Source organism: Chlamydotis macqueenii, chromosome 1, assembly GCF_036417535.1.
Source record: "Chlamydotis macqueenii isolate bChlMac1 chromosome 1, bChlMac1.mat, whole genome shotgun sequence".
Classification (NCBI taxonomy): Eukaryota; Metazoa; Chordata; class Aves; order Otidiformes; family Otididae; genus Chlamydotis; species Chlamydotis macqueenii.
The window spans coordinates 14,766,122-14,789,752 of record NC_141556.1 but is presented as its reverse complement, the minus strand read 5'-3'; the positions used below and the strand labels follow the sequence as shown (position 1 = coordinate 14,789,752).

General features: G+C 37.6%; 1 protein-coding gene across 7 annotated transcripts in view; it reads right to left on the bottom strand.

Annotated features, from left to right (window-relative positions):
- Positions 1-60: 60 nt before the first annotated feature.
- KMT2E (lysine methyltransferase 2E (inactive)) overlaps positions 61-23,631 on the bottom strand; it is a 60,494-nt gene continuing 36,923 nt past the window's right edge. For 6 of the 7 annotated variants that reach the window (XM_086746220.1, XM_086746203.1, XM_086746196.1 and 3 more), the window contains 16 exons: positions 22,889-23,006; positions 22,608-22,717; positions 20,930-21,191; positions 18,693-18,791; positions 16,644-16,808; positions 15,311-15,619; positions 13,173-13,427; positions 12,850-12,994; positions 11,827-12,080; positions 11,632-11,688; positions 9,102-9,665; positions 5,810-6,111; positions 3,753-3,841; positions 3,535-3,651; positions 3,282-3,373; positions 61-2,345 (listed from right to left, as the gene is read on the bottom strand). In XM_086746220.1, the coding sequence (XP_086602346.1) occupies positions 834-2,345; positions 3,282-3,373; positions 3,535-3,651; positions 3,753-3,841; positions 5,810-6,111; positions 9,102-9,665; positions 11,632-11,688; positions 11,827-12,080; positions 12,850-12,994; positions 13,173-13,427; positions 15,311-15,619; positions 16,644-16,808; positions 18,693-18,791; positions 20,930-21,191; positions 22,608-22,717; positions 22,889-23,006 (4,450 nt within the window). In that variant the 3' untranslated portion in view covers positions 61-833. The remainder of the gene's footprint in view (positions 2,346-3,281; positions 3,374-3,534; positions 3,652-3,752; positions 3,842-5,809; positions 6,112-9,101; positions 9,666-11,631; positions 11,689-11,826; positions 12,081-12,849; positions 12,995-13,172; positions 13,428-15,310; positions 15,620-16,643; positions 16,809-18,692; positions 18,792-20,929; positions 21,192-22,607; positions 22,718-22,888; positions 23,007-23,631) is intronic. The other variant, XM_086746237.1, reaches the window with a different exon arrangement.

Below are 23,631 nucleotides of genomic sequence, written 5' to 3'. Positions count from 1 at the left end.
CTTGTTTTACATGCATAAGGCCAGTTCCCTGAAGACGCACCACCCTTTCAGGACAAGCAGTTAAAACCGACATAATTGTGATTTATTAACATGAATTAAAATGCCCAACCAGTGCTGCAATGTGACAGTATATTAAAAAAAAAATTAAAGATCATATACTGTACTACTTTCACAAAGATCACACTTCTTTTTTTTGCAAAAGAGACTTATTATATACAATACTATATCAAATGAAAGAAGCTTTACGCAATTTTACAAGCAAAAGAAATACAGTATTTACAGCACTCGTCAGAGACATTAGAAACAGTCTATACATTAAATTACATTTTCTGCAAATAACTGATGAAACAAAAAGCCATGTCCACACCAAAACTATAAAAATTTGTATTGCATTTTGTTTTCTATCTCTATGCACACAAAGAACTGTTGACAGAAGAAAATGAAAGAAAAAAAATTGTTAGTGCCATCACTTAGCCTGTGTACTTATTTAATTACATATGTATAAAAGTAATATAGAAAACATTCACTAAATGAATTTAACTGCAACAATAAAATTTTAAAGATTATGCAGCATCAAACCTACTGCCAGAAAAAACAGCTGGAATGTTCACTTACAAAATAAAAAGAAATACCTAATACTGGCTTAACAGCACATTTTCAGGAATTTTAAAAAGCAAAAAATGGAAAGAATACAATGAAAGAGCACTGGTGTTTGCTTTTATACAAAGTATCATGTACAAGCTTTAAAAAGTACCTTGAACAGGTACATATGAAATATACACAGTTTATATTACAGAACATTTTAAAAATGTTTAGAAGTAAAGGGATCCATTTTAATGCCACCCTGAACCATGGTAATTGTTCTGAAACGTGGGCGGCACCTGTGCTCTGTGAATGGGGATCTGTCCAGGCACTGGGGATGCCTGCTGCGGCCCCTGCACGCCGTGGGGAAGGGTTACAGAGCCAGGGTGAGGGCAGAACCCCGAAGCAGTAGGTGTTGCAATACTGTTTGGTCCTTGAGGTTGGATGTGAGGACCCTGACCAGGGAGCGGGCAATGAGGTCCTGTTCCAGCAGGCTGATGTTGAGGCCCAGGTCCTAATGTTGTGTGATGGGGGGCTTGTGAGGAATAGGAGGACATGCTCGTGTGAGCGCTGGAAGGAAAATGGGAGGGTCCTTGAGATGGGTGGTGTAACCCTTGTGCTGATGCTGGGTGATGCCCCGAGCCTAGAACGTTGGAGGGTGGGGGTGGAGGGGGGGGAGGCGCAGAGTTTACAACATGCTGGTGTTGTGCTTGCAAACCTTGGTGTCCAGTTGAAGGATGGGGAGGCTGGTGGTGGGGAAGAGGACCTGGTGGCGGAGGTGGCGGTGGCAAATGGTGACCAGCAGCTTGAGAATGAATATGTGATCCAGGAGCTACTGCCACGGCATGGACTGGACCGACGACGTGTGCTACAGAGTGCTGCTGATGAGTACTTTGCTGCTGTACAAGGTGAGGTCCTGGAGCAGGTGGTGGTGGAGGAGGAGGTGGAGCAGCAGATGCCGATGCCTGGTGATGAATACTGGGGTTCTGAGTTGGCAAAAAATGCCCTGCAGTTACATGGTGTCCTGGCACTGTTTGCTGACCCGCAGTGCCAGGAAGTGCTTGATTTGGTCCAGATGAAAACACAGTCTGTTGGGGTATGCTGCCCTTCAGCTGACTGTAACTCTGAAAGTTTCCAGAGGCCTGCTGGTTTTGATAGTAAGTAGAAGAAGGGGGTGGAGGGGGTGGGGGAGGTGGTGCATTGCTGTTCAAATTTTGTTGGTTAAACTGGCTGTAAGAAGCTGAAGATTGTCCTGAAGTTGTCTGAGTAAAGAGGGGTCCACTAGCCTGCTGCTGATTACCAGGCTGAAGGGTTGGTGCTGCCGGATAGAAGTTTCGGTGTGTTTCCCTCTGGGGTGTTCCGACTTGAGGTGACTGGGGATGATGAGGTCTGTATGGAGATCCCAGCTGCTGTGAGGGAGGCTTTGGTGAAAGATAACCATGCTGCACAGGCGCGTGAGGGGTAGAGGGCTTGGGAGGATTTTCTATGTGAGGCGAAGGGGGGCAATGCAGCTTCAAAGGTGCAGAAGGCAACTTCTGTGAATGTGAAAGTTGCTCGGCAGAACTGCGCAGATGTGATTGAGATGGATGATTTTTTGAAAGTGCTTGGACGTTGTTTGCCAGCTGTTTTTGTTGCAGCTCAGATTTTGGATGATTCGCGCATTCGGCCTCAGGTGCATTAGGTGCAGCTTCCCAGTGCGAATCTGGTTTTGTGGATGTTTTCCCAAGCGACTGTGTTGAAACTACAGGACTCGGTGAAGAGGGCTAGAATGAAAAGAAACTAAGTAAGTGCAAAATATGTAAAATGTTCAACTACGCATGTGCTGAAACAGAAAGAACTTCTCAGAATATTGTTCTCTTCCCCGATGGTAAAAAAAAAAAAAAGCATTGAGGCACAGGACATATATTTAGTATAAGAAAAACAGCAACAGTAGAAAGCCTTAACTTAGCAGGACAGTATTTTCAGCAAGTATATATCAATCATTCTTGAAAATCAAAGACTAGCAGGTGTATTTTAAAGTAGTAACAGAAATATGACCCAGCAGGTCTAAGTCAGAATCTGTTATTTGTTAAGGCTTTACATTCCTGAGTCTGAAAGAAAGAATTCCAGACCATTTACAAAAATAAAGTAATTTTTATAGTGATTCAAGATTTTAAAACTGGCATAGCGCAAGAAAACAGACTAAACATTACAAACGAAATTATTTCATTTATTACTGTGCAGGCAGCTACTCAACATCTTTCTTGGTATCAGTGCCTCTACTGACACAGTGGCAAACCCTGGCATGGCAAGAGCAAACTCCTGTTAAGGTGAGAAGGACATGAATCACGTTACTGCTGTCAGTCCTGACTGGCAGTTCTTCAGCATTCAACCTGCAGAACTGCGGTGATACTGACTCCACTCATACAATCTTTTCTGTCTCTACAGAAGCAAGATCATATATAAATAGGTAAAGCTACTGAAAGAATAGAACGTAAACCAATTTTTTAGCATGTATGGACTACCACAGATATTTTGGATGTTTGTTTATGTTAAATTATTGCACAGCTAGGTTACATACATAAGTGTTCATCTACGTAGTAAATCATGAAATTAACTTTTTTAAAGATAAATCAGATGTACGTACGTCTTCAGATGCGTATCATAAAACACAAACACACATGAAAACCCATATGCACCTCCTATACACCGTGCGTTACCTTGCTTGCTTTTGATGGACTCTTGCAAGTCTTTTGTGAAGTATCTGGGGACGGACATTCAGAAGTAGGTTCTGGATTTTCAGGATCAGGTTCTACAGACAGAAAGCAGAGATAAATATAAAAAAGTGGGAAATACCAAGTCTTTTGCAAAGATCACGAAGCACTTTAATAGCTCTTTTAAAGTAAAATATAAAGTTGTTGTAAGAGACTATTCAATATGTCAACCGTCATACAAGGTCATCTGCTTACTGACCTTCCATAAATTCAGTGAAAGGGACCTTAAGCTGCAACTGGGAAATGAGATTTGAATGAGATGAAGGTGGAGACTGAACATGAGACGGTGAGCATGGGCTACAGGGTGATTCTCCCCCTACAGATGAAGCAGACCCAAACATAATATTAGAATGATTATGGACTACCATGGGGGAACTGGTTAGATTTATCTACCTTCGACATGATAAATCAACTCACCGCTGTCCTTGTCTTTCCTATGATCACTGAGAAGTAAAGCTCGCTGATAACTTCGTTCTCTCACTTGTTCCACAGAGGTTGATGCAGTCCTGGAAGAGAGAAGCACATTTTACATTTACAAGGATGTACTCCCAGGGACCAAATTTAGGACAATGTACATGCAAGTACTGGGTCAGAGAAAGTTTACAGTGTTGACTGCATGTAAGAGCCCAATAACTGGTTGTACAAGGAATGCCATTTGTTAAGTATTTTGTGTCTATTTTCTCCCACTTTAAATACACTTATTTCCTGCAGCCTTGTTACATTATAAGAACTGTCAAGTCCTCTTAATATGGAAAGAACATGTGTAGATGCATAGGTTGTTTTTTTTCTTTTTCTAAACAGCTGACAAGTCAAGAACTACATTTCAAAAAATAAACGTTGCAGGTACTGCTTCATATTCTGCATTTGTAAAAAACTGTCTTCTTTCAAAGCTGGAAACAATCTTTTTCTTATTTTTTAAAAAATTTGCTCTTTAATAATGGATCCATAGTTATCCATACTGCACAACTACAAATATATCTCTAAGCTTCTACATTTAACTTGCCAAGATACTGGGTACGAAGTGAAAGTCATATCTTTTCTCTTATAATCAATTACATCTGACAATCACAATCTGATCAAAGAAGAACAGTAATGACAGCACTCTACAAAATTACTCTGCAATACTGTTGTAGTAAGCCAAATTTTGGTGCTTTCTGCAGGATTACTGCAAAAACTTACTAATAATTTTTTCCCTGTCTAGCCTGTTTTCCACATTCTTTGCTTACAATACAGTATATTAGTTTCTGCACAGTGAACTTACAGCCCCTTTGCAGTGAAATTTTGAAGACTGCACTTACATTCTCCCTTCAACTGGCTCTACAAAATCCTTCTATTCTGGAATAGCTGAAGCATCTGAGCAATTCAGCTCCTCAGCCCATGTTCATCCCCAACACTGCTAGACCTTCACTACAGCATAAAGAACATCGGCAGGGTTTATTTTATGCTAGTAACATTGTGGAGATAGTGTCACCAGGGCTGACCATCTACCTTAAGGCTACCAAAACCAGAGTGGAAAAACGTGCAACCTTTATCCAGACTGAAGTCATTCTATCTCATCCCCCTTCACACTGTATCGCCTCCCCAGGATTTCTGGTTGTTGGAGTATCTGGCGTGGCATCCAACAGAGCACACAGTTTGCACACAGGGGAACCATTTAGTGATGAGAAACAATGATGCAAGTATCCCCACATGCTCTTTACCTGAAGGGATCCCAGGAGGGACCGTTAGGCAAATGCTATATAGCCTTGCAGACTGCACTTCAGCAACAGCAAACACCACACATGCCAGACAGATCACCGAAAAAACAGACTTTCTGAAGTCTTCCAGAGCCTTCTGCTAATCAATACAGGTTATTCTCCTGTTCCTCCTTTCCTCCCTACAGTACTTTTGGAAAGGTTTTACGATGAAAAATACTCTCCTCAGCCCACAGACGAAGCAGTGGAGATACAAGGACATGCGTGCACAGCCAAGGCTATGCTGAGAATCAGACACTGATCTCTCTCAGCCATTACAGCGTCCTCTCCATCCTACTGTTGCTCCCTCCTCCACACACCTTAGCAAGTACACACAGCCCGACTTGGGCAATGGTGAAAGGAGCACGCCTACTCATTGATGCCATTTTCTATGGATTTATAAATGTATTTTACCTACGCAATTTTATAATCTACAGAACTAGGCAACTTGTCTTGCTCAAACCAGTACATATTTTGGTCTTAGAAAATAAAAAAGCAAAGCAGAATGAAAATAGTTAACCAGTATCTTATGGGTGATTTTTCATACATTCTAATCTTTATGAGGTATCTGCTACATTTCTGAGTGAAGAGGTAAGACAACTCTACAAATCTGAAAGAAGGGCTTCCTATCAGTAATCTACAACTGCACCCTTACCAACAAAAACCAGATTTTAAATAGAAAAGGCTTAGAATTAATTAAATAATTCTTCAGCACTTTATTCCTGTAGTTTTATGGCTTACCATTGAACTTCTGGTTCATTCTTCTCACTGGAAGAAGACTCCTTAATTGCACAGTTGTTGCCAACATCTTCTGGAGCTGCATTATAAACAGTAGCTGGCAGTGGTAAAGGTAGGCTTGCAGTGTTATCCGTTTGCTCCCCATTTTCACCACTGTTGTTATACCCATCATTAGCACCATTGTTACTACTTGTATTTCCTCCAGCAGCAGCATGAGGAGATACAGTAACCAGGGGGAAGTTTTCTGTCTTTGAGCCACTTTTTCTAGCTTCTCGTTGTCTCTTACGGTATTCTAATAAGGATACCTATGGAAGAAGAAAGAAAAAAAGAACAAAACACCAAACATTAGAAGGGAAGTTTACTTGTTTCCTTTCTGACACTTTCAATTACATGTATCTTTTAGTAAGACATACAATTTACTTGGTTCTAAAAGAAAACAGGGCTAGATTTATTGAAGATATTTCACCACATGTGCAGTGAATTTATAGAGTACTGAGGTACTAATGACTATAAGGATGATATAAAGAAGAGCTTCTGCCAAGAGAAAGAAGTTATGCATTTTGCCTCAAGGAAGAAGCAGAAGATGATGCAGGTCAACAAAAGGTTCACTGCTGAAGTCACACTGTTGACTGAAGCTACAAGGGACTTCAGTTTTTCCTGAACTGCAGCACTAGTAAGAGTACACTGATACAGTACAGCTGATTTTAAGAGATGTCACATCCTGCTCTCAGTCTGACTCCCTCATATGAAAAACCCACCACGCTTCTGCTTCACTCTACTGCATAAATCAAAGGATTCTCTAAGCTCTTCATACGTTTTTTCTTAATGTAGAGAATTCACAACTTAAACTTTCATTCTTTTCCCAGTTTATTTTGAATTTGTCTTTACTGCACTCTAAAAAGAGACTGATGAAGAACATATTTTAAAGCTAAATTCCAAGTAAGTTTTATTACCAAAAACGATTGCACAGGAAGGGAAAAGTAATTTCTACTTTATATATATAAAAATCACTACACAGAAGCTTCCATAAAATAGAAAACAGTTTAAATGCTCATAAATTTACTTCAGTGAGAAAAATAAATTTAAAAGTGTTCTCACTATGTATCTTCAGGTTTGAAGCAGAAGGCTGAAATACTGGCCTTCAGACCTGCTTTATTTAGTAGTGACACTAGTTTGGTGGAAATGACATTTAATGTCTTTAAATCTTTTTCTTCTAGTTATCAACAACCTACTCTGAATGATATACCATGCAAACCAAGAAACTAAAGTGCAGTAATGAAAAAAATTTACATTTAACTGGCTTAGTCTTCAACAAAAGTGGACATCCATTTCTCCACAGAAAGAGAAACCAAGGTAGCCTGCTCTGCTTGCAGGCCTAGGTTTTTTGTTTGTTTGCTTTTAAACAGATCCATCCATTAAAGACGCATCTGTACATCACAGTAAAAACAGTTAAAAATATTCGATTTTTCACCAAAGAAAGTTTAGGTTAAGAACTGATCTTGCTTTCAAACAATTTGTATTCTTTCTACATCACATGATTAGGATCCCTTGAAGAATACCGCTTTAAAAAAAGCTTAGGCGTTAAGGATGGATGAAGTTACGCAGTGTGGCCACGATGTACAGGACTGCATTGAAATAGGATGAATGTATATACAAATGGTAAGAGCAAACAGAGGAGCAAGTGCCCACAGAAATGCTGCAATATGAAAAAACCTCATTTAACAACTGCTTAAGGGCATTCATGTTTTATGTGATCCTAGGGAAAGGCTTCTATTATTCTCCTACAAAATTTCTGAATTTTTCACCTTCTCCTTTGGTGAGATTCCCCCCTCTGCCTTCTACATTGTAAAAAGTTGCTTTTTTTTTTTTGTGTGTGTGTGTGTGTGTGTGTCCTTGGAAAGCCTAAAATCCATTCTTTCAGGGGTACAAACCGAATTTTCTGTTTTTTTCCTCAAACTGAGACCTTTAGAGAGCAATCCTGGGGGCAGTGCCAGGGGGAAACCACACTTTTTTTCATGTGGGGATTAGTGAGCATAAACTCTCAGCAGTAACAACCTGGAAGAATCCTTGTCAGTATGAGAAAAGGCGGAGTGTTACTGAAGCACTAAGTGTGGCTGGGATATAAACAGAAGTTAACTTAACCTTCAGACAAAGACGACTGTGAAGCTACACAAGTTTTGGCTTATGTTTTTTCGGCTTTGCCAAAGCAGCAGGGCTACGGTAACATGCGTAGGGTCTGTAAAATTTCCAGGGTCAAGACCAGCTAAGAACAGAGCTCCTACTATCTTCCTTCAGTTGTGCCTTAATTTGAAGCAAACTAACAAAAAGCCAGTTCTGACAGATAACTTCTGAAAGAAGAATCATGAGTGCTCCCTAGCAGGATACCCCCCCAGAGCAGAGGAGGCAGTGTGTACAGGGGGGTGCGATGAGACCAAAAAACACAACACTCCATTGCGCATGCAGGTACACAGGCAGAATATGCCTCCACCTCCTGATCATTACTTCCATAAAGAAAATTCTTATCTTTCAAAGAAGAATGATTACTATTGTCTGTTATCAGACAGAACTCGCAAACTCTTGCACTGGAAACTACTGCCTTTCATATCTGTCATCCTTTCTGCAACAAGCAAAAGGAGTCTAACCTGGCAGCAAAGTGCAGGCAGTTGTGCAGGGTAACTTCCAGTTCTGGTCAGAGTTGCCCATGACTACACAACTTACCTACAAGAATTGTTTCATGAGAGTAGCAAATTTAGATTGCGCTTATTTTTCAAACACAGTATCTTATAAAAAAAATAAATAAAGCCAAGAAAAAGATTTATTGGAACTAAGGATTTCTGTGCAGTTCTAACAGTGAAACCAAGATACCTTAAGTATATAAAATATGGAATTTTAAAAAGTCTCAATCTGTTAGTGCAATTTCTTGCAGTAATTCATAACAAGTGTTCACAGTATATGACCTCTATGATCCTAATGTATGTTCTGTATAACAGAATACTGTAATACTTGGTGGCATAAGCAACCATTTTCAAACTTGAAAAGCAATTATTTATTGAGCAATTCATTTAAGACTTGTCTGAAATAAAAGGGAATTTGTATCTATTACTTGGAAAAAATAAATTTACTAATGGGTGTACACAACTTTACTCTTTGCTCTTCATTATTTTCCCTGAATAATGTCTACTACATGGTAGTATCTGAAGATGAGCCATTTTTTATTATATTATGGTTGTTTCTGTTATAGAAATAGCATTAACAGACTACGTAAGACAGACCAAATGATTCTTAAAATTATAACCTTTTTCTTTTGTGGAGGATTCTGAGGCGTGCAATTTCCATCCATCAAGTTGTCGTTATTGACAGTCCTTCCAAAGCCAGATGCAATTCCATCTTCTGAAGTACAAAAAACAGATGCTTCCATGAACATGCCTCTAGCATCGTCTTGAATCAGGCACTTTGACTCACTTATTCTGAATCCACCTCCTACCTCCAACTGATGTGAAGGAGTCAAGTCCCTCAAATTAGAATTCATTGAGAAATTTACACCTGTCCTGTCGGGACTTTTTACCCAGGAAGAATAAATTGTGCCCCGTCCACAATGAGCAGTTTCTAATTGGCTGTTTGAATCAGTCCTATCATGTGTGGGGGCCTCCAGGTTTTTATGCGGTGCACTTTGCTCAATTACTTCGAGTCCCAGCTGGAGGTCTGACACAGATTCCATTTCTCCAGTGCACTGCCGTGTGACATCAGTCCTGTTCCTTGGACTGGAATATCCAATAGTCTTTATTTCTTGCAGGCCCATTTCTGTCAGGTTGGAATTTCTGAAAGAATTCAGTGCTAGAATCGATGCTCCGTCATATCCCTGCGTGAACAAAAAGCATGTCAACTACTTTTCCATACTGCAACAAAACTGCAACTATTCTGACATTCACTTGTGCCTTTAAATGGGACTAAAGGCCTTCCAGTACCATGAATTTATCTATTTTTAAGAAACAGCTCTACAGCCAGACACTAAGTTCTACTATTGCCATGTATCAGGTAAAAGTATTTTAATAAAATGCACATTAATCAAAGTAAAAATAAACTTTAAACAACAGGTTTTATTTATGACTGGCAGAAGAAGGGGAGGAGCTTCAAGGCTGAGAGTGTTGGGGCTGTTCAGTCTGGAGAAGAGGCGGCTCTGGGGTGACCTTATAGCAGCCTTCCAGTAACTAAAGGGGGCCTACAGGAAAGCTGGAGAGGGACCTTTGACAAGGGCATGTAGTGATGGGACAAGGGTTAATGGCTTTAAACTGAAAGAGGGCTTATTTAGATTGGACAGAAGGGAGAAATTCTTTACTGTGAGGGTGTGAGGCACTGGAACAGGTTGCCCAGAGAAGCTGTGGATGCCCCATCCCTGGAAGTCTTCAAGGCCAGGTTGGACCAGGCTCTGAGCAACCTGTTCTAGTGGGAGGTAACCCTGCCCAGGGCAGGGGGCCTTGAACTAGATGATCTGTAAGGTCCCTTCCAACCCAAACTATTCTGTGATTCAACAGGAGCAAGTCTCTAGCCTGGAAGTTACAAAGCACCTGCCTCAATTCAACACAAAAGGAATCTTCAGTATCAAAGCAGTTATTTCAGGAAAAAAAGAAAAGGGGGGGGGGGGGGGGGGAGGGGGGAAGAAAAAAAGAGAAAAAGCTTTCCTGAGACACTTTAGAATTTTAAGACAACATTAAAACTGGTATTCTGTAGAGGGGAAAAAAAAAATTCTTAAGTTACAGAAACTGATGATTGTACTTCTTAAAACTGCATTAAACATGAACATCCCAGTACATATCCATGAAAACCAACACGTTTTAAGGTTTTCATGAATCTTTTAAAAATTATTTGTCATATAAAGAAAAAGTTCTTAAGTAAAACCCCCCTTTTTGAGTCAGATAAACATTAAAATATTCTGTTACAGTAGTTTAGAACTAATTGTTAAATTCAGTCAACAGCTATCATTGTATGAAAAATTTTGTGTATTTCATCATTTGCTAAGATTTTGCCCTAAAAAATAACAAAACAAAACAAAAACCCCATGTATGTGCACATCTCCTACGGACAGTACTTGGATTATTCATTTACATTACTCACCAAAAGTTAAATTCTCCATTCATATAACTTGCTAAATCTTTTTATTGTTACTTATTTTTACCTACTCCTTTTAGGTGCTATTAATTTTATAGTTCCAACACCTTTATGCAAGTTGTGTAGTCATCACACTGAGTTCAAGCTTGCCCTTGCTGTGAAAGGTCTCCTCACTCCCTGTGTGGGGCAGAATTGTCCCGTGGGAGTTCTTGTGTTCCACTGTCACACTTCCTCCAGTGGGCCGGTCGCTGGCCTCAGCCCCACAGCAGGACACAGCAAGCCACCAGGCTGGGGGTACCCCAGCACCTTCCAACAGCACCTGAACTAATCCACTTTCTGCTCTGCTCTCCCACTCTAAGTGTAATTAGGCTCAAAAAAAACAATTAAGAGCTGCTGGTAACAATGAGAAATGTTAATGTAAATCTAACTACAGCCTGAAAAGCACAAGTGGTGTTTTTCTGTTCTCATCTATCAATTGCAGTAGTTACTCCTTTCCGTAACAGCCATCAGGATTTTTCAGCAATACAGAAAAAGAAAGAGAAATCAGTTTAAAGTAAGAGAATGAAACAGGCAAAGTGGAAATACACAATACCTGCAGGGAAGTCACCCTTTACATTCCAGGAAACTTGCAATGGCTGGTGAAAAGCATTTACTAAGAAAAGTACAGCCATACAGGTGAAATCAAGATATCATTTGCAGTTTTTGGCAAAGATCCTTACCTCTTGACTGTAAGCTCGCCTTTTTATTTCTGGGGAACTGTCAGGTGAGGAAATATTCTAAAGAATAAGAAGAAATTGCAAGTCAGTTCCTTTTTTAACCTGGAGAAATGCAAAAAAAAAACCCCTTGTAGCAGGAGCACAAGTACGATTTACACTAGAACATCTAAACACAATGAAATGCATTGTAAATCTCACCTCAAAGTGCATGGTATTTCCATGTATACAGGGAGTTACAGGAGTAACTGGTGAATATATGGGTTTATAACCATTTCTACACACTTCATCTTCTGTTTTTACCCTAGGAGGAGTAGCAAACAATGATGGCTCGGAGGCAGTGATGTCAGCATGAGTTGGTGTGGCATATGGAGAAGGAGTAGGCGTGGAGGTTTCTGAGAATGCAGACTCCAATAGCTGATACTGTCTTCGTTTTTTTAGTGGTGTGGTTAGATCTGTGTGTTGAAAATAGAAAAAAGCTAGAAGAGATCTAGATATAGCAATCACTTACAGTTTAAGTATTTGATGTAATGAAATTATGAACTCCACACTAAAAAATTAGATTACAAAATAAGATTACAAAAATCTCCTCAGGGCAGACTTCCCCAAAGACGAACTCTTAACTGCCTACAGACTTCTCGAAAAATAAACTCTTAACAGCCCACAGATGTATCAGTAATTTAAAGTCGTGTGCTAGAATGATGGAAAGAACTGTCTATGTTTCCAGAGAAGGGAAAGTCAACTTCTATGCATTTTTAAGACTGTTCTGCTAAAAAGTGGAAAAATCCAAGTTCAGGACTGTACGCAGGAATCATCTGATACACTGCAAATCCTTACAGAAGTATTTAATTTTAGCATGTTCCCATTTTGTATTATGCATACAGGATTACACAGCCTTTCCCCTGCGTGCAACATAGGCCCACTGAATTTAAATGAAATTCTGAATAGACACAAAAGCATGGAAAATGCATTTGTAATCTAACCTCTTAATACTCATAGTGAAAAACATGAGTCTTTTGTTGACTGTAAACACTATGAGATACATTAAAGGGGGGGAAAAAATCCAAAACACTATGTAACTAAGCATTTATTTCAAAGAAAGTTATCAGGGAACAGTGCAAATACCCCTGGAATCTTCGTTAACTCATCACTCCAAAACACATGGTCCTCCACATTTCACTACTTTGACATAGCTCTTATGTACTGCATTAGTAAAAGCTTCACCTGTTAAGGAACAGCCATCATTCAGTAATAAAGGACTTTTATTTTCACCATTGACGGCTGGACTTCTACATCTCTCTAGTGATGGTGAATTAAATCTATCAATCACTGTTGAATTTTCTTCTTCCAAAGCCTGCTTCAACCAACGCTGGAATAAAACAAGTTCAAATTAGTGACTTAACAGTTTAAGGATAAACATTTCAAGATACGTTACAGATGACAGAATTGGTTTACCAATCAGCTTTTTCTGCCTGAATTTGTGTAGCAAATAAAGACTTATTTTTAATTAATATGGGATAGGGAACCACAATGAAGGGAAGCATTACCTTCTTACAAGAGCCAGTAATGTTTTCCACAGGTTCTTTTTTCCTCCTCTTTTCTGAAAGGAATGGTGAAGTAAAACGAATATAGTGCTTTGGAGTTGAATATACATGTGGACTGTAAGTGAGACCTGGTAAAGAATTCAGTTGAGTAGCCAGAACTTCAGGGTCAGTAGTTATACGCAGAGGCCTTTCTGATAGACTGTCTGTAGGCTTGCCTGTTTTATCACTCTTTTCGCTTAACCATTCACTGACCAAGTGCTAGACAGAGAGAGAGGAAAAACATTAGTGTTTTATTAGTGCTTTTATCAGTAACTTTAGAAAGTTTTTATTCTAATTATTCACCTAGTCAACTGCTACACAAACCAGAAAACAGCTGGTTTTGAGGCTGCAAGTTTAAAAATACACAGGGTGAGAATGAAGACAGTTTTAGTGAAATAATGGGGACAGCAGAAATATAGATTCAATACAGATATGCTTCACATACCGAAGTTTTGTGGTTTTTACTTCTGGGGTTTTGTTTTGTTGCTTCCCCCCCCCCCCCCCCCAAACTAACATTCAGGGTTTTTGTATTTAAATCTCACTGAATGTACTATACAAGTGCCCAGATCAACTGTACTTATGATCTGAATTTAGTAAGAGAATTCTCAGACGAATTTTAAACTTGCGCCTAAACTGAGGGGAAATAGCGTAACACTAACAGAACGAAGTTAAGTAAACTCTTAATCAGACTTCCATACTGTCAGGACTAAGCTGTACTCAACGTGTCAGGCAGATGCCTGAACACTCTTCACTACTGTAGTTGTATTAAATTATAACTCATTTACTAAGGCACACTTGTCAAAAAAGGGCATTCTTTCCTCGGCAGTTCACTGTTTTTGAAAGATGGGCCAGTGGGTTTTAGTTCCTATTAACAGATAAACTAACCTCCTAGATTTGACAATGGTTCAACAACGTTAAGGACACGCAAAAATAGCACATTAAGTATTATTAATAATCTGTGTTAAAGCCTTAATGTCATTATTATATTTAAGTTGCTTGTCTTTTACAAACCTATTTGTATTAATTAATTCATTGTTAAAGCAAGACTCTCTCTTCACTTAGGGTACACAATGAGACATTTCACAGACATTTATCCTTAATACTATGAAATAGCAAAAAAGCACAGTAAAATTCAGACTTCTCAGATATCCATCTCCTTTTTTTGCTATGCAGCACGCAAAAAACGAAGACATATTCTAGTCTTTTCTGTGACAAGAATTTAATAGCAATGCAATAAGCAGTGTTACAGGATGACTCAGATGCCTTTTGGAAAAAAAGGATGCTTGGGGGTTTAAGATAAAACCATCTTTAAATTGTTACTGTTCATTTGACAAGAAGTTTGAACCTATGACTTACTCTCCCTTCCCCCTTCATTGAATAAAGTTTTCAGAAGAACTTGTAAAACATGCTGAAAAAAGAGTAATTTCTTAATGCAATCTGTAGAATTTTAAAGTTGAAAGTTTTACTGCTCTATTCTCACTCGCAGATTTAAGCTTATTTCAAGTCTCTTTAAATATTGTGGCATTTCTTCAAGCTTTTTGCAACGCAGTCCAATACAATATTTTAAAGCACTAAAGAATAAAGAATCTTCCCTCCAAATATGCACATAAATTTCGAGTGTTTGAATCCATTCACTTCAGAACAGACGTACTAGAAGTTAATGATTTCCTTTGAGATATCCTGTTTGCCATCATTAAAATATCTTCTGAAGTACAGGATGAACAAAGGAAGGAAAGACAACTTTTATTTCCTTTTGTTTCCCCTTTTAAATTAAGAGCTTTAATTATGTTTATGTTTATTATTTCAGCTCATTCAGAAAGCATTTCCCTTAGAAAACATTTGTTTCAAAACTGTTCCGAAATATGTATTTTGGAAGTCTCTTAAAATCCAAAATAAATGCTACCAATGGATGTTACACATACCTTTTTTAATCTCTTAATTTATTATCAGTGAGTGGCTATGTAATGATAAGTTTTAAATAAATGAGTCAATATTTAAATTTAAAAAAAAAATCTATATATGGTTGCATACTGATGCAGTAGTCTAGTTTTATAAACTCTGTTAAAGTCCATCCTCTTCTCGTCATCCCTTAAGAGACATACCTTCTTTGTTTTAGGATACTTAGTAGGGCATTTATTAAGTGCTGGAGCTTCTGCTTCAGTAACCATTTCTGTAACAACAGCTTCTGTTTCAGGCTCAGCTACCAGTGCAGCATTCTCAGTTTCATTATGTTGTGAAGTTACTTCCACGTCAGGAGAAGACGGCTGGATATCTGAACACATGCTGACAGTTCTGTGTCGTCTACGTTGCTGTCCAATGTGAGTTCTACTCCGTGAGAAGCTTTTTCTCTGTTTAGCTCTATTAACTTTGGCTGGGGTAGGCTTGGTGGCAGTTTCTTCTTTTGCTGGTTCCTGGTACAAAATAAAAGTCTAGTAAACAGATCCTACACAGATGTAAAGCTATGCATCTTTCTTAAATCAAAATCTCAGTTCCTCCTTCCGTTACAGCTCCAAAGACCCCGTATCTCTTTTTTGCTGTCAGAACTAAAATACTTCAGAGATAATATTTGTATCCTCCTTCAACACAAACTACAAGATTTGCTGTTATTTTCCTCCCAAGCACCTGCTATATCACTGGCAGAGTACTCACACACACCAGTCAGATCACCACAGATTCGTGTAAGAACTGCCATACCACATTAATTCATCCATAACCTAGAAAGCAGCTGCTCACATAATGACGTCTTTCAGTCCAGTATCTTTTTTTGTAATTGATAGTTTACTAAGTGTTTAATATTGTCACAAAAGGTACTTAACAGCATGCCGACAGAAATTATCCAGGGAAACAACCTGAACTGAGAATCTGTAGGAGTATTTGCAAGGCAAGCACCATCCAGCTTCAGTATCCAGCAAAAACAGAATAAAAAACTGTTCATGAAACGTTAAGTATCATCTGTAAGAACTCAGAACAAACCACACCTTAATAATTTATTTCCTTTAAAAGAAAATAAAGGATTATAATGTGTTCCTAAAGAAGAACTTGCTTCCTGAAGAAGCAAGTTGTTCTCTGCTAGTTATAAAGGGTGCCTGAAGAAAGCCACCTCCTGTGGCTAAAGTCAGCATCGGTAAACATCTATCTTGACCTTTGAAGAGAGACTGAATAATACAGCTGTGGTGTGTGTGAACATTTGCATAAACTAATGTAACTTAAATTCCTCATAAACAAATTTGATACATATTTTCTTGAAAAAAAATCAGGAGCTAACCTAGTAACATGTCAAAGAATTATTTAGATTCTGGTCTAATATATTTGAGTTCAGAGAAAGAAAAAAAAAAAAGAAAAAAATTCATACATCTTAAAGAGCAGCTCAACATTCAAACCGATACAATATGCCATGTTAAAAGCTAGCTTTAAAATAAAGTTCCAGATAACTACCTGAATAAATTCAGCGTCATTGAGAATCTGTGCTTCTTTGCATTCTGATTTAACCTCAGTTTTTGCTGTGCTGATTCTTTCCAAAGCCTGTTCTCTTCTTTTTTCTCTTTTTTCTAGTCTGGCAAAAGCTTGCAGGATAGCTTCCATTTTCCGTTCTTCTCTTGTCTGATGGATTTAATAATAATAACGATCAAGTTTCAGTCATAATCTTTTGCATATGTAATTTTTTTTTTTTATTATTTTTAAAGTACTTCAGAACATGTTCAGTGTATGGTGACATGGAGATCAATTTTAGCAGAAGCTCAGAGGAAAGGGAGATGTTACAATGACTGCAACTATTACAGACTTCTGAAAGGCTTGCATTCATGCCAAACCTGACAAGATAGTCCTGCTTTGGATTTAAGAACTTGCTAAAAAAAAAAAGTTATTTACCAGTAGATCACTGGCCTATAAGCATAAAAAGAACACATAGCTCTGAGCCAGTTATTTGCATGTATAGTACTTAAAAACAATACAAAAACACTAATGACCAGAAAGATACGAAATATTAATATATGTATGAAACAACCCAGAAAGCTCCATTAACTCCTGACCCAATTTTGCAAGTGTCACAAAGTACATCAAAACATACAATCAACACCCCAGGCTCACTCCTTCGAAATAAGGTAACATTAGCTCACCCAGAGAAGCTAAATTTTGTCTATCGGTAATTCAGGTCCTAGTGCTGTACAGAGGCAGAACCTTTCATCCGCACAGAAGTCTGCTTAATACAGAGGCGGAAGAATTGGGGGCTTCTATTACAAACTTTATTTATTTTAATAAATGCCTGCAGCTCAACAGCGCATTGACAGCAACAATGTGTTTACACCAAGGAAATACCTGCCAATATATTGCTCATATGAGTGAATGAGGAACCCAATTTTGTTTTGCCACTGAATCTGCCTGTTTGCTTGGTAAAATACAAGCAAACTTGCAGTTATTTGCAATCCTCATAATGGAGCTAGAGAAATAATTACATCTTTAACTACTACAGCAACTCTGCTTGAACAAAGTTTCACACAGAGTTTTGCTTCAGTAAAACGCAAAAAAAAAAAAAAGGAAAAAAAAAAAAAAAAAAAGACAGCACACCCTCTGGAGCTAAACCAATACATCCAACAGTGTTCGATGAGACTCATTCCTCAAAAGCATGACAAGACACTCTGGTACCTGTAGCTCATGCTCTCATTCTTCAGATTTTGTATTAAAATACATATTTTACTTGAGCAGACTTTGCTTTCTAATGTCTAAAAAACACAAGTCTCATCAATTTTGCTACTGACAGAGTTGTAGGAAACAGTGACCAAAAGCAATGTATGTCCCCATCTCCCTTTATTTTTTTATTTTTTTTTTTTTAAGATCTGGGCAGATGTAGATAGTTTTGGTGCCATCTTGAACTCCACTTATCAGAAGTTCTGTGAGCACAAACAATAAAAGGAAAGTTCCAAATACTAATATTTCATTATACAACTTGGCCAAGATTTTGATTTAACTAGTGATTTCAAGTATCTCACATTTTGAATGCCTACAGGAAAAACACACATTTTAAAATGCTAGTTTTTGTAAGATTGTTCTACTAAGCTCTGAAAATTAGGATTGCTGAGGCTTTATAAGTTGGGAACTCAGGAGAAAAAAAAAACAAACAAAAAATTAGTCAGGTAAAAATCCTGACTCCCAATACTATCTATAAAAATGGCCATTACAAATAACATGCAGTAATAAAGAGCGAAGAAAAAATCTAGATGATTTTTACAATGTCTTTTTTAAAGGCAATAAAAAACTAATATACATTTGAATATAAAAGCAGGTTTTTGTCAAAAAGCAATGATCAAACCAGACGAAATGCTCTCAAATAGCAAGCCTTGCATTTTAAGCTCAAGTTCACATAAGGATCTGACTTCAAGTATTCTTAAGATTCTACAAGCCTACCAAAACGCAGCAAATCACACGGGAAAAGCAGGTGTCACTAAGCCTCTGCGACAACTTTAGGCAGCTACTTGCTTCTCAACTTACCATCTTCCTTTTCCTTTCCGCAATCTGCTCCTCTGATTCCATTTCTACTTCATTGCTAATGGGAGTTTTTTCTTCTATATCATCAATAAAATCTGGCTCCTGAAAGATGGAAATGACTGCTTTACAGAAGCTCTACTACTCTTGCAAACTAGGAAAAACTGAAAGCCACACAGAACTTAGAATCCTCAGATCACTACGTCAAAAGTAACCAAGCCAATCAAGATAGAAATGTAAAAAAAACCTTAACATGCACTTGTACTTTTGTATAAACCTGCAAATATAATCATGTGAGTAGATCTTTTCTGTCTGGAGCTTAAACACATCTGTATCTTTTTTCTTTAGCATACTGATCTTACTGAAACTTTGGGGTTCCATCCCCACTACCCCACCACAAAAAAAAAAAAAAAATTTAAAAAAAAAAAAAAATTCAGGATTAAACCTCCAAACCAATAGAAACTTTTGGACACTAACAGTGGCCACTGATCTAGCCACTTTATGATCGGTTAAAGAATCAGGAGCTTTACATTACACAGCCATTAAAAAAAAAAAAAAATGTTTTAGTGAAATACAATGAATGTCAAAGGAGAAGTTAACAAAAATTTACAAAGAAGTTTTTCTCAGCTCCAAAACATATTAAAGTCACATCTTCCATTTAAACTCTCACTATAGAATCTAATGACAGTGCCATTACTGTAAGGAAACACAAAGAGTTAGCTAACTAATAATGGTTTTCTGTTTTGAGGGGTAAAAAAAACCACCCCAAAAACCCCCCAAAACAAACAAAAAAACCCCACCAAACCCAGAAAGCAAAAAACCACAAACTATGAAACAGTGACTTGAAAAAAGTTCAGTGTCCATCAGTTCTAAATACAATTTTACTTTCACATAAAGGACAAAGTTTTTTAACATTTGTCTTAAAAGTACATTTACATTTTCCCATATGCTTTCTTTACCTTAGCATTATATATCTCATCCCAGGATAAAAAGCTATTAATTGATTAGCTTCTACATTCAGATACCCTTTTAAAAACCTTTACTCTTCTCACATTCCTACTGGTTTAAGTTCAGCTTTGAAAAACAGTTAAGAGTTCTCCTGTGACCATTCCATACAAGCATTGTGTATTGTACAAAGCTCAGGAGAAGGTTCCAAATACCAGTTATCACTTGTTAAAAACAAAACACACACACACATAAAAACAATCACTTAAGATGAGAAAGTTTAAGTGTTGCCTCTCTGAAGACCTTCCTTTGTAACAGTCACATACCATGCCTTCTGGACTTCCAAGCATTTTTAAGCTACTTAGCTACTAAAACCCCACAACAATTTGATCATATTATGAAAACTTGGGGTCAATATGCTCTTTTTCACCTTATTTCCTTTACTCCTAAGTGATGTTAAAAGAACTAGGAAATGGCTCCCTCTCAGAATAAACCCCTTTTTCTCTGCCTCTAAATCATCGTCAAAAACCATCACATAACAAAAAAGAATCACCACCACTACGTTCAAAAAGAAAAAAAAAGAAAAAGATAGTTACTAAGGTAACCATCCGCTCATGTTAAATATTTATCTCTAATAGTTGCTCTAGAAAATTAAGTTAATAATTAATCTCACGGATGTCTCCCACTAGTTCTTTCAAATTGACATATTAAAAGAAAGACTAATTTAAAATTGACTACCATGGTATATTACCAGGCAGCTTTACCATACTACCCACCTATTACCCAGTATTTAGCTTCAAAACACACCTTCCTCCTCCTGACTCCTCAAACTCTATTTAATAGAGCTGCAGAGCTCTATCAAACACAGAGCCGCAGCCAGCGTTTGAATATTGTGAGTTGAAGTTTTACGTGTTATAGGAGCAGGGCTACTTATTGCTATGTTTAAAATACTGTGTTCCTGAGTAACATATGCAACTAACCAAAAGACACTTCAGGATGGACTGGGAGCTCCTGAAAGCATGGCATGAGGCTTTCACATTAGGGATCCTCAAAGAAATTCAGAGGAAAAAGGCACAGTTAGAATTGGTATGGGAACCAATATATCTTTAAATACAACAAATATTAAGGAAAACTGAGAATGGTATAAAAAAAAAATCCTAAACAGCTTATCCATCATTATGATTTGTGAAAAATCTCTATACCCCTTCTCACTGACTTGTTAAAATTCCTTTAGTAACTACAAAAGAAGAGTATTTGTATTTGAAAGCTTTTATTCCTGATAATCTTTGTGTCAATACCTGATTATTAGAAATGGACAGCCTGAGGGGAGAGAGCTTCCTCTGTTTATTATCTGTGATTTTCATTTTGGTGGTTGCTCCTTCACAGTCCAATGTGATATTCTGATTTTGAGTCTCCTTTTCTCTTGAAATATCTTTCTCTTTTTTCCCCTTTTTTCTTCTGGTTTCATATCCAGTATTGATGTTTTCTGTAGGTTCAGAACGTCTGAGAACTGGACATTCAGGATTTTCTTTGAGGCAAGCACAATCCACTTTGTATTTACTAAAAGTAATTAAATGCAAGACGGCACATTTTGATTAGGCTGTATAGCAATAAGAGTTTTCAACACTAAATCACACAACCTGATACACTTCACATTAAACATCTGCTATGATGCAAACCAACCATACTAAAAGCAGCTGACTCAAGTTTTCATCAAGATACACAATCTTGCTGTAATTCAAAAATTTCATCTACTGGTTAACAGAATTTGTGGCTGTTTGCCACATGAAATTCTTTTAAATTCAAAGTTAGCAATTGCTTAGAACATGGAAGACATCTAAATCCTGAGTATATCCTGAGTGGAAACGCAATCACCACATTAAAGAAATTAACAGACGCAGAGAAGGCAGAGTTCTTGCTTTACACAAGGACAGGTGGCACAATTTACAGAACGAGCACACTGGAAAGAACTCAGAGTCGCTTTGTACAACTTTAAGTTCCAGGAACTGTTACTCAAACACTGTCAACTTACACAGGCTATCAGCTGCAGGTACAAAACACAACTGGAGATCCAGAAGTAGTAGAGGCATGTCTGCACAGCACTCCACCCAACCTGACTTATGAGCAGACCACAGGTAAGTGTATTACCTTGGTGCAGTAAAACATGAAACAATTGAGGGACTGACCAAGCGTACATACAAAATATGCTCTTCAGTGCTTCAGTTTCCAAGGTTAGTATTAGCCTAGTGTTCCCTCACAATGTACCTATACCCTGGAACATTTCCTACTAGCCAAGAGCAAATTACTAGATTATATCACTCAGAGGCTTTATTTTGCCATCAGATTTCAAAGAGGTGCTTGAATAACAGTTCCTACATATGTGAGTGGAACTTTAATAGATTAGTTCCTTTACTATTTCAAAACAATGCTTATTAGAGCTTATCAAAGACGCAGCAGTTATATTCAGGAAAGTGAGTAATACATTACAGAATCTAAGGCACTAAGCATTCAGTGTATTTGAGCACTCTCAATCACATATTAAATAAATATTATTTATAAATAAATTCCACAGACATTGTCTTCCTGAAGTTATACTACAGAGGCACTCTGAAATAAATAGGGCATTACCGAATAGTTCTAAATTTTCTTTCCTCTACTCTTCCCACACTACAGGACACCTATATACAGATACATTTTCAGAATACATCTTTACTCATATTCATCTAAGTTTGTATTTTTTCCACATCACCTATAAGCAACTGCAACACGGCTGAAATTAGCAATGATATGCAGTAATAAAGATATAGAAGAAACCCTGCCCACACCCCCACTGTTCAATGTAAGTACAATGCTTAAAGAACCCTGTTTTATTAGCCATGCAAGAAAGGAAATGATATAAAAACAAAGTCATTCTAAATCACAGCATAACTTTATAAGCATTAGACATATTTTAGAACAGCACGCTCAAATACTTACCAATTTCCATAATCAAAATCAAATGCTATAGTAATCTCTGCTCCCTTTGGAATGTTATGGATGGAGTAAATATAAAGATGAATTGTTCCATCTTCAATTACATGCCTCACCTATATTCAGGAGAACATTATTATATTATAATTACATTGTTTGATTATTTTTGTTTTAAAAAGTACTTGTACAGAAATTGTAGAGATTGCTTAAATTATCAGCTGAGAAACTCAAGGAGAAGGGGACTTCTAAGTAAATAAAACCTAATTTAACTTTATGTATATGCTCACCTCTGCATTTGGCGTGCATGAGCGTCTGATGAATCGAGCTTCATTTCCAAAAGTCCTTGCATCAACACACATTTCTAGACCATGGAATTTGGAATAAAACAAAACAAATGGGTATGGCCTGAAAAACATACAAGAAAACCAGAGTTTTATAATTTTAAAAGATGCTAAGTATCATTTATTTTTCACATCAGATAGCTTTGCAACATGATGTTTGACACAATACACCAAATATGTGAATTAATCTGAGAATGGCATGTTTGTATTTAAGCTTCATTATTCTAATTGGTACATTCTCTCAGAACACCAAAAGTTTTAATTACAGCTCTGAATGTAATTCTTCTGCACAGGATGTAAAGGGAGGAACAGTAACAGGGCAAGCACTAGACACGGAAGACACAAAGTTAAGACTCTTAATATTTCTTAAATTTTTCTTATGGGAAATCATATCAAATGCAGGTAGAAATTTAGGTGCCTCACAAAATAATCTTAAAAAAAAAAAAAAGAATAAAATAACACCTCTACATCCCTGCCCAAAACCTGTTGTATCACTAGCACCCACCCCTCCTGAATCAAGGGGGCATGTAAATACTTTGCCAAGACATGCTTTAAGTTCTGCTATTACAAGTGCCAGGGAACCCCTCCATCTTTACTGAGCAGAAGCTCTGTGTTCTCTCTCCTCTAATAGGCCTCTTGCAGCTTCCCAAGTAGGTGTGTCTGTCACAGGCAGAAGGAATCCCACATTG